Here is a 12,055-nt window from a genome sequence, read left to right as displayed (position 1 = left end):
ACAGAATGCTAGATGAAGTTTGGGTTTTTTATTTTCAATCTTCAAAAGCTGTATACAAGTCTCTAAAAGACTATGAATAATAATAACTGTTGTGTAATGGAAAAAAAAAACAGTGTTTCCATTTAGCTGTTACAAAGTGTTTAAGAAATAGGCTCTGAACAGTTATAGTCATAACTGATTCACCAGAAGAAAAGAAGAGAGCTGGTTAGGAGGATGTAAAGAATATATGTTGAAATTAGCATGGGTTAGGGGAATAAGAACTGCAAGTAGATGACGGTGGGATGTAAAACATTTGATTGATGTGTATTTAGGATGGTGCATTATTCACAGTTGGAGGTATCAAGAATAAGTTAGGAGAGCATTATAAAGCAGCACCCTCCCTCCATGCATTCTCTAACGGGAGCACGTATTAGAGCGAACGGGGGGAATCTCTCAGCGTAGCAGCAAAGCAGAGGAAGCAGAGGGTAACAAGTCACAGCACAAGCAATTTACCATGGCATGTAAAACAGCTCGGCATGCCAGCTTTTACACATTCTTTACAGAAGTCTGTGCTCGTCAATGTAAACTGAAACTCAAGGACATCACTGATGTTTATTTTAAAACAACATACACTATTTTACATGCATTTTACTTGCATACACTTAAAAATTGTGGAAAGATAAAGCTGAGGAAACATACCTCTGATAAAAATGTCTGGGCAGATTTCTGTGCTCCTACATGGAGCAGATATTCATATACGTACAATGCTAGTCTGAAAAACAAATAAGACAACATTAAGTATCATGCATTTGTTTATTCTTTTTAGAACCAAAAGATTTCTGAAGTTAGAGGTGCATACTATTCCCTCTCAGAAAACACTATGCACTACACATGTCAAATCTGTTATCTGTACTGAACTTTTAAAAAAAGAACATGTAGGTCAGTGTGAGCAGAGGTGTTTAAATAGTAGTTAATTAAATATTATTAAAAAACAAATTACTAAATGTCAATATTTTTAATGATATTTGGACAGGTGCCCAGTTAGCTAACAACAGACCTACAACAGACTGCTGCTCTGTATTTGCCCACACTATAGCATGCTTACAGTAAATATAATACACCCATACTGTAACACTGATTATTTTTTCACATCAGAGTTCTCATATGTGAAATGTGTCACGCTGGTAGCTCATTTGCACAATAGCCTGTGTTTATTCAATGAACACACAAGCCTCAAGCTGCACAGAAAAAGCACTGACAGAAGTCACAGCACTGTTGTAGCACAGCTCCATCTCTTAAGCAGAGAGTAAACAGATTTTTAGATTTGTTCCAACATGTGCATCTCGGAGCATGACCACCCAGCTACTGTCACACTTCCAAAAGGATCTTCACAAAAAGCGATCTTCAGCAGCCAGATACAACTCCAACTACTTCAACGGAATTACACGAGGATCTTACTGCAAAAAAAAAAAAAGTTTCACACCCTGAATACCTAGGAGCTGGACCACTCACTCACTAGAGCTTACATTGAGAACATCTTTGCAAACACTCAAGAGCAGCTAAGCAGAAGCAACAGCCAGTTCATACAGACCAGATTTGGACGAGCCAACTAAAGATGAAGCACTTACTATTCTGCAGCTCTCTAGAGAAGCTCCTGCCTTTTGAAAGTTTCACTTACTGAGATTTGCATCTCTCTTACAAATAATGATTTAATATAAATACTTAGAAACTGCTTACAATAAAAGCCAGCACAAGAAAGAAAAGACAGACAGCATTTCTTTTAAAACTGCTAGCTGAATCACTTTTAAGAAGTTAAATCTATCTGAGTGGACTTTGTAATTTACTGCTATTCCTGTTTAAAACACTTCACTATTAATGTCCAGAAAGATGTAGTTTAACTAAACAAAGTAGAGCAGCACAGCACTTCTGTATTCCTGTTACTTCTCAAACAGCAATAGATACCAGATAGGATAACTGCCACAATGGCAATGACGGAACAGTAATTACTGTAGCAACCTGGTGTGAAATAGTGTGAAATTTTAAAATCCAGGAGAGGTATTTTGTTCATTCTTTGAACATACAATGCTCATACTAATTTACTCTCTCCCCAACATTAAAAGCAAAACTATGTTTTTTCCTGTAATAAAAAATAATGCTTTTTATTCAAGCATATGATTAATAAGCATATGATTTGAAACTTACCCACTGCTTAATTCTTATATTTTACAAAATAGTTGTATATTAATTTTATTTGGTATTTTCAAATAAAGAACATATTAGTATTTATCAATAGATACCTATCTTAGAAGATAATGATAAAAGGATAAGGAGAAGAGTTATTCTCCTAGACCACAGTCACGTCAGCGCTCAAGTGCTACACAGGGCAGGCTTGGTGCAGGGAATGCCTCCTCTAAGCACTGGGAGGAGAGATGATTGCTTAGGTTGGAGGCTCTCTTCCCAAAAGTATAACAGCACCTGTCAAGAAAAAAGTCAAATCTTGCTGACTTAATCCTTTCCAGTTGAACTGTCATTAAATTTTTAAGCAATAAATGGTTGTAGACAAAATCTAAGATCAGAAAGATGTCAGAGTCACAGAAGAGGAGCTAGAGGAGCTATTTCTACAATAACCAAGATGACTTATTTTCCTAGCAACACTTTAAAACATTTCAAGTCTTGAGATGCACTTTTTTTTGTTCTTATCAAAACATGAAGCGTGCAGTCCAGATAAAAGGATTTGTGTGATCATATCCTTTCTATCCAGCAAATGAAAGCTAACAGCAAAAGAATCAGCAGTTTATTGCACATACACAACCTTCATAAGCCTGCCATCTGTTGAAAGCTTTGGCAAACACTGTACCATGATACCCAAATCACCAGGACAATACTTTAATTCTAAGCAGCTTGGTACGCCTCATCCCAGGACTCCTGGACTGTATCTGCAGAGGAGCACGTGCTAGCAGTGCTCCAGGAGAGCAGCGTCGCTGCTGCCTCTGCATCCCAGCCTGGGAGCCATCAAAAAACATAACTTGTGCAAAACAACAAAAAAGACAGCCTTAAAATTCAATGCAAATATACGGAATGTGCCAAGTCAGCTGTAATTAAAATTATATCGATATCTTCTACTCTTTGGCATGCATTTTGACATTGGTTTAACTACAGTAATTGGGAAAAGAACTGGTGAAACTATTTTTGATATTTTGGATAGGAGATGACTTCAGGAAGAGAAAAACAGTGCAAGTTTTAGGCTTCCTCTATGATCCTGCTGCAACAAACTGCATCTGGGCAAGGGACCTGCCTAACTCCTCGTGCAGCAAACCCAGGACCACCTTCCCTGAGCAGATGTAAGGCAGACGGTGGAGTGTAAACCAAGCAGACTGCTTCACATTACATCTGAATCACTTGTCCATCCCCAGTTATTATTCTGTCGGGAAGCCTTTACATAAGTTAACAACATTATCATTTCATTCAGAAATAAAGGCATTTGCCACAGAGATCCAACAAAAGATACTACTGTTTTACTGCATTAGGCACAGTAAATGGATCAATGAAAACTGATGCTCTGAGGAAAGACAACAAAGAAATCAAAAAAGATGCAACGCAGGGTAACAAGGGGGATTAATAGATATAGTAACTTTAACTATGGCATAAGGAAAATTAGAATAAGATAAAAATGGCCACAGTCCAAGCATATAAAATTAACATTGGAATACACTATTTCACATCTGGGCAGACATCTAAGAAAATAATAATAAGAAAGTCTCCATCGCCAGGGTTCAAAGTGGTATTTTCAAAGAGAGTATTTACTCAACGAACTTATGTGAGAAACTGAGTGGGAAAGCAGCAAGCAGACATATGTTAAATTTTTGTATTTTCATACTTCTTGACATCCTATGAATAATGTGAGAAGCAAATATTGCTAATCAATTTATGTGAATTCTCCCACAACTTTTGTTAAGACAGGCCGTGGGCTCTGTAAAAGTTACCGCCTGGTAACTGATGGTAAACTTCAATTTCAAATCAAAAATTAAGATGACACCAAACTTTCTATAAAAGGTGCTAGTGTAAACCTGAAGTCTCAAGAGGATGTTCACTGCGTGTATTTCAGCACCCAACCTACCTGCCCTGAGTCACATTCCCTGCACGACTCCAGCAGACTTCACCAACTGTATGCAGGCTGCTACTCTGGCTGTTCACATGAACATATGCCAGCTGCCCACAGAAGGCAGTGTAGGTATAGAGCTGGCTCCTACTTGCACACCCACAGTTCTGAATGGCAAGTACCGGAACGACACACTAAAAAGAGAAATCTGCCCCTTAGGTAAGAGTTCAGTGATGGCATCTGCTCGCATGGAAGCTGTCTCAAGGGCTCAAGTCACAGCAAGATGTTCTGGAGGAACAAAAATATTTGTAGAGGGGAAATGGCAGCATTGTTATTAAGTTCAGAGAGAAGATGCATATTTAGAGAAAGTGTCTGTGTCTCAATGCATGCCAGAGCATTAGAATTCAGCAAGGCTGACCCACCGTGTCCTATCTTGCCCTACAGGCCCCAAGCTTGGGCTATTGCTTAAAGCCCGATAATCAACGTCGAGCGGCTGCTGCTTCGCCCTGCAGACCACAAGCTGGGCTCAGAAGAGTAAGGAGCTGCAGTTCATCAGCTTTCTCCTGAAACTGCCCAGTAAACCTGCCAGGAGCAGGCAGTTATTACACTACTACACATAGTTCCACCGAGTTGGGAAAAGGTGTAGTTACTTTCATTGTTTTACTAGCCACATGCCATAACAATATGTGTGTGTGTGTGTGTGTGTGTATGTATACATATATATATATGTATGTGTATATATATATATATGTATCTCTCTCTCTCTGTATATACATATATACACACATATAAACTGACAATACAGTTGTGCAACTGTTACACAGAGAGCCATATAATCAGCATGGTAGGAGGGAAAGCCTCCAGCTCCCCAAGCCTGGCAGTGTGTCAAGGCATGTCCTAGGCCCTGCACTCACCTGCTCAGCTCCTGAGCACCTGGGGCAAGCTTGCCACGGGGCCCAGCAACGGGTGTTGTTTCCACAAAGTCTGTCCTGGTGAACTAGCCGGACTGCAGAAGTATGTCGACTTATTCCCTGGATGTTAGCAGCAACTTTGCCAGTAATAGCCATCACACTGCTAATATCAGATGCTGAGTTTTAAAAAAAAATCATATACATTGTCAGAATGCTCTTAATCTGAATACTACAAAAATAAATTCAGTGTGTTGGGATTGTTAATAGACTTTTTTAAAGCTAATCGTGTATGGAAAGTTCTGCAGACAGTGTACAGCCCTTGTAAAAAGCTTAATATTATAGTAACAAAAATTGAATTGAAAACTAATAAATCAACGCCCATAGGTAATATTTAGTTTGTGTATAGAAGAGTGAAGCAGCTGAGCACCATTTAAGAGAAATTCTGTGGAACAGATGTTAAAGGTTCTTTCCTGTGCTTCAGGAGACTTGGAGTATTATAGAATCAGTACTGCTGACCCATACGAAGAAACAGAATTTTTTGTTTTGTTTTGTTTAAAAATCTCCAGATCTCAAGATTCCTAGGAATCTCATCGATGTAATATATAACATATAAATCACATTCTCTAAAGTAAGAGACAGCAGCACTGGCCTGTATGTAAAATACAATACACCTGCTAAAACAAACATCTCATATTTAAGTTTTTTGAGCAAACTTTCTCCAACCCATCACTTCAGCAGTTGAAAAACAGACCTGAAGCTCCGGATGGCAAGCTGGTTTGGGTCAATTTCAGCTAAAAAGGGTAAACAATGTTTACCTGTTAAATGTTTCCTATTTTGAATAGTCTTGTATGCCATGGCCAGACCATCCTCTTCCCCCTACTTGATGATACTGATAATCATTTACCCAGTACCTGTGATTAGGATGATTCGGGCAGTTCTCCAGTATCCATCAGAGCAGAGGATAAGAGGTAACAGAGGCTGCTGCCCCAAGTCAGCATTCCCCTGCTCCACGCACCTCATGGCACAAGGGCAAGATCCACTTGCTTAGATGAAGCGTCAAACTAAAACTATACCCAAGAATTTGCTTACGCTTTTTCAGTTGCTTCGGCAAGCACATTAATGACAGCCTCAGCTTTACAGTGATTTATTTGTACATGCACCTTGGTGCACTAGCTCAGCCAGGCATCCTGTTTCACCTACACATAATTTACATTTTTGTTTGTGTAGCTTGAGGCCAACAGACTGCTCTTTTCAAGAGCCTCTAATCATGCCATGCACTTTTCCAGCTCAAAATACTATGTTAATCTTAGTATTCTCTGTCCCACCAACGATGTGATGGGTTTTCTGAGAAAGGCCTGGGTATGAAACACAACCATTGCTCTGAGGAAACAGTATGTCCCAAAGTGTGGGATACTCAGTGTGGGTTTAACTATGTATACTGCCTTTTCTGAGCGATCCTACCACAACCCCACAAACACAGGCAGCATAAAAATGCATGTATTTGACATTATGCACTTCCACTGATTTCTCCCTTTATTTGTAGACAGCAGAAAATGTTCTCCCTGTACACAGTTAACACAGGTTTAAGCCCCACAACCTGAGGCTTATACCTGAATAACCAAGGGACTCCATGCCTCCTATTCAGCTTACAAGACAAAAGGAATAACTGATCTTCCTTCTAGCCTGGTTTCTAGCCCAGTCTTCACACAGCATGTTTGTGGAGGGCACTTTCACTTCTGCTGTCTATGCTACTGGATTGCTTGGAGGACATCCCGAAACTATACCTCATTAATTCTGGTCTTCCCCTTCTTGGCTGTAAATACTTCAAGTGCAAAAGACAGTTGTAACCCAGTAAGTGCCCTCTTAATCTGGCGCTATTACACATAACATTTTTCTTTTTGGTTTACCCATACACTTAATCTCACGAACTCTTTTTGTGGGGATAATTTCAGGAGTTTATCACTTAATCTCCTCCTATCTATGGATTTCAGCTGCTAGCAAAACTGCTTCCAGGAAGACACTAACTTCTGCACCAGTATCCAACTGAAAATTGGACATCTGGTGTCCATGGTTTTCCTGAGAAAATCAGAGACACATCTTCTGGTGATGTCTTCAGTCTCTCCCACAAGCGTTTAACTGATCATGGTTTTACATATTCTCATCTGCTAACGACATCTTGGTTTGTTCTAAAATGTCACAACACAGTGCTCCAAATAATACTTTCATTTGATGCTGATTGAGTTTCAAATTCATTTTTCTCTCAGTTCTCGGCTTGTAGGAATCTAAAATATTGCACTATTAAAACATTCTTCTGTAGGCTTTATTTTGAATGGGACAATTTTCATTCCCAAATAAGAATTTCCAAATCTCCCAAATTCCAAATATTTTAGCAAAAAGCAGATATTCTCGATGGCCGCTAGGGATTCCAACCACAATCTTTGCTCTTTCATTTTATTCAGTTGCCAGTACCTCTGCTTTACAGATTACTTTTTTCTTCTGCTGGTTAAAAAACTAACCCAGAGATAGATAGATAGATAGATAAGAACAGGTTTCTGCTTTGTTCCAGAGCAGACTGCCACAGAGCAGGAGGGGTCAGCTGGCAGAGTGGGGCTTCCATCACACCTCGGCCCACACCTTCAGTTCATCCTTGTGGCCAGCAGCACAGGTTTATCAATTTTAAAGGTAATCTCAAAGCAGTTTCCTAGCTAATCATCCTTCCTTTGTCCATGTTTCAGATAAACACATGAAGTATTCCACCTATCATAGCTTTCAAATTTGCTAACTGGAGGCTAGAAAAATGTTCAGCAACAAAACAGGTTTTCAAATGAAAGCCACTTCAACATCTTTACAAATACACGAGCTTCCACCTCTTTCTAGTAATAAAGGTGCTAACCTTGGTCTTCCCTGCTGCTTTCAAATGGGATAGTAACAGGTTTTTACATGCTATTTTTACCCTAGTATGTAATTTCCTATAGTTAAAGAGTTTAATGCAATGCATCCTGCCCTGGCAGTAAGCAGAGCTAACAGCATGGAACTGTCCTAGGGAGAGCCTCTCACAGAGAGCAAAGCACAAACACCGGCCTTAGAATCCACAAACTTTCAAGCTATACATTTGCTCCAGGATTACCAGTAGGTGGTATCTAACTCAGCAGCTCGCGTATGACATTTCTTTGTAGACTTAACCACTTGTTACGTACAACAAAGGGTTGCTTTAGAATCCTTTATCAACAGCAACCATGCTGACACTGATCCATAACACTGAAAACACTGGATTTTGTTGCTCACTACCTGTCACTTGTCACTTGCTACACACAAAGGATAAATTAATTGGTAAAATTTGTCACTAACTTAAATGACATTTTTTAAAATTATGTATGAAAAGAAAAGATACCTTTGTATTTATACACTAAAAGAAGAGCTCCTCCCTGAGCAGCATGCCCAAGTGCTGGGCACAGAGCTGCTGCCCTCCTCCTCGCGCTCCAGCACCTGCCCAGCGCGGGCAGCCGATGCCTTCTCAGCACAGAGAGGCTCGAGAAGCCCCTGCCCGCAGCCCTGAGCAGCACCTGTGCTGTCCCAGCTCCACAGGGCGCGATGCAGCAGCGAGCACCGCAGGAGCCTGCAGCCTGCTCAGGCAAGGGCAGCCACACCAGCAGCCATCACCTGCAGCAGCCACTGCAGCCAACTTCTGAGGCTCGGCTGCAGCAGTAACTGCAAGCAGGAGAGTGGAACTAGCTTAAAAAGCTACAGCTGTTCCTAGAGCAACTGCCCGCTGTAGAGCAGAAAGGCCTCCCGTCTTGTTTCCAGCAGCACCGGAAAAGGACGGATGAGAGAGGCAGCATGGACACCGGCAGGCAGTTGCCTGCAAATGAACTGGATTCATCTCAAATCAGAGCCGCCTGGAAACTGTCATGTGAATCAGTCCCATTTTCTTCACCAGGCAAGTAGGATATAACTTGATTTCATTCGGTGTCTGGCTCCTAGAAGAAGCCATGTTTTTGGCGGTAGTTTGTTCTTTTCAGGAAGTACATGTTTAATACTTCTACTAAATGTGATGGCTCCACAACAAGGACTGCCAGGAGTTGCTACCACAGAACCCTCGCAGCTTCTCTGGACAAGCTGTTCCAGTGCTCTGTTACCCCAGAGTGAAGAAGTTTTCCTAGCGTATTTATATGAAAAATAATGGCTGAAGTAATTTGTGAATGACTGTGAAATGAGAGCACTCCCTTCTAGAGAGAGGTAGCTCTAAAAGCATCAGAATAAGCTAACAGATTCCACAAGTTAGCAAACTGAGGGAATAGGAAGAAAGAGCTTCTTCATAAAATAAAGAAGCTAAAGAAAAACGTACAAATATTTAGTGACTCAAACTATAGTAAAAAACAAAACAACAACAAAAAAACACAAGGGCAAATATCACGTGGAAGAAAGATAGCAAGCATAATATACAGCTACCTGGCTGCATCCAAATTTTCTTAGTAATCTAAGAAAAGGAAGTAACAAGGAAAATAACAGAGTATTAAGGAAACACCACAAGGACATAGTAACAAAACCCGAGTGCAAAATCAGACTGGCTCAAGTGCCAAGGACATGAATAAGGTAGGAAGAACGCATTTAGTTTCACCAAATAGGTACAGTCCGATTATTAAAAGACGGGGAAAAAGGCATAAAGAAAGAGAATGTAGAGAAGCCTCAAATCTGAATGCTTGCTTTGCCTTCTCCTTCACAAAGTAGGGGGGAAAAAAATGATCCACTACTTAAATACGGCAACAGGAGTACTAGCAGTCATAGGAAACACCTTAAAGAATATTTTGGTAAACAGCTCTATTACAAGTGGGAGGGCTGCAAGACATTCCCTCAGCAGTGCTGAGATAAACAAGCTGAAGTGCTCTCTGAACCTAGAAGAACCGAAGAAAGGCAAGTCCAGGACGCATCTTTGGCAAATGGAAAAAGGAATGGCCCATGGGTTTACAGACTACACAGAAATAATCCTTAGCACTACAGAGTTTCACTTTTTAGGATCAGACAAGCCGTAAACAGAGCGTTGACTTTGTTTTTTAACAACAGATCACATTAATTCTACTCTAATAAAATAAAAATTTATATAAATTATTAAATAAATAATAAAAATAAAGAAAGGTGTGCTACTACTTTTGCTTTTCTAAATTCTGTGGTCCAATAAGGCGACAACTAAGCACCTGTTTGAATTGGAGACTTTCCCTTCCCAAATGCTGCTGTGTTGACCCTTGCCAAGGATCACCCCATTGCTTTCCTGTCTGCTCTTCACTGGGGACAAGTTATCTGCAGGGCACTAAAGTGAAGGAACTCGAGGCATTTCCCTCAAAAACGACAACCAGCAGGTACTCCGGAGTACAAGCAGAGGGAATTTCAGCACAAGCAAAACTTCTTGCGCAGGATGCCTGCCCAGCCCGCGGCCGTTTCCCCCTGTGGGTCAATTGCACATGATGTGATAGTCCCCGCCGCACCAGCTGGCAAAGGGCTGCCAGCCCCGTTACACCTGCCTGCCGAATCCCCGCACATCTGGCCGAGCTGCTGGAAGGCTGCAAGCGTTTGCCTGCCACTTCTCCCTTCGGCTCACAGAGCCGTGCTGAGGAAACAGCTGGGGGGATTCTCTTGCTGCTCCCCATCCTGGATCGAGGCCAAGAAGGATTAGCCAAGATCCCCAGCTTATTCACAACAACTCCATTCAGTCACAGCTCCGGAAAAGCTCGAGTGCCTGGCTACAACCTGCAGCCCATGCATGACAAGTTTGTTGAACTTCAAGTCTTCTCTCTGCCTGCTCAGGGAACACTTACAACCCAAACACATGTATTTTATATTCTTACAGATAATTTGCATAGACTCCAAAATGAAAGTTACAGAAGATATTTTCTTTTGAAAAGTCATTAAAAAATACTACTTTTAATCTTCTTATAGATTTTTCTTTTTTTTATGAGAATACACTCCAGACAAAAAGAATTTCATCAGGAGAGAAAGATATTTGAAAATCTTGTTGACAAACAGATACTCCACAAAAAGCAAAACAGTAATGGTAGAAAACCTGCCGCTGCAAGGCCGTACTGCCAAGAGTGCAGCTAGAGAACTTTAATGCTATCTGACCCAATTCCTTCTTCTTGCTTGTCTTCCAGGCAAAGAAAGCGGGAAAATAGGACTGACAGTACTGGATTCCATACTTTGGAGGAAGTACTGCTAATAGTATTCTTTTCTTAATTAAAACAAAGAAAACCAAGCAAATCAGTTATGGGACAACCCTGCCTAATCCTAACCCAAAATTTAAAGGATCCAAGCATCAAAAATATTGAAATTCTACCATGTATTGGAGACAATTTTGAATCATTATTTTCCTATTACCAGTTACGAATGCAATTCCATATGTCACCTTTACAATTCAAATAAAGTTATTTTAGATGTTGCTTTTTTGTGTGTCTAGGTCCCCAGATTCTGTTTGCTCAGCTTTGCAAGCAAGGATTGTCCTCCTGCTGGACACCCTGTTTCCTTTTGATGGCACCAACTAGTTCTGTTCCTTATGGATCCGTAGCATGCAGGCCGGTCAGGAGCTGCAGGCCAGAAGGCCGTGCTGTGCCTCGACACGTGGCCACGGCCTCAGCAGCCAGACAGGAGGCCCCACAGGCGGCGGCTGCCTTTTAAGATGCCAGGACTTGGCGTCAGCTCCAGAAAGGGCTGCATGTGGGTGGGTGTGTGGGAAGCAGATGGGCTCCTGGCAGCGGCACGGTGTGAGCTTCCAGAATTTGGCATCACTGCTTCTGCTCCCATCAGCTGATGTGCCCAGCTATTAGCACAGCTCAGGGAGGCTCCACCTGGCCCCCTGTGGAAGCACATTTAAAAGCACACATCCCGCTGGGATAACCAAACATGCTGAAGTTAGCTTGGGACCAAAAGGAAAAGGATACAAGGATACGGAAGGCATCATAGTGGACTCAAAACTTTAGATTTAAAAAATGCTCAAGAGAGCTTTTTTTTTCCTTTTTTTTTTTTTTTTTTTTTTGCCACAACTGTAGGGCGGAGGTAGCTTTGCTAAGGAGAGTTTCAG

At 41.2% G+C, this 12,055-nt stretch overlaps 1 protein-coding gene across 4 annotated transcripts in view; it reads right to left on the bottom strand.

Moving 5' to 3' along the window:
* The window catches only part of SSBP2 (single stranded DNA binding protein 2), a 167,846-nt gene that overhangs the window by 127,965 nt on the left and 27,826 nt on the right, over nt 1-12,055 (bottom strand). For all 4 annotated transcript variants that reach the window (XM_088522104.1, XM_088522102.1, XM_088522105.1 and 1 more), the window contains exon 2: nt 679-751. In XM_088522104.1, the coding sequence (XP_088378230.1) occupies nt 679-751 (73 nt within the window). The remainder of the gene's footprint in view (nt 1-678; nt 752-12,055) is intronic.

Source organism: Tinamus guttatus, unplaced genomic scaffold (genome assembly GCF_059628265.1).
Source record: "Tinamus guttatus ecotype Peru unplaced genomic scaffold, ASM5962826v1 Tinamus_guttatus_pri_ptg000149l, whole genome shotgun sequence".
Classification (NCBI taxonomy): Eukaryota; Metazoa; Chordata; class Aves; order Tinamiformes; family Tinamidae; genus Tinamus; species Tinamus guttatus.
Note: the sequence above shows the minus strand (reverse complement) of the source record. Positions and strands in the feature narration are given on the sequence as shown.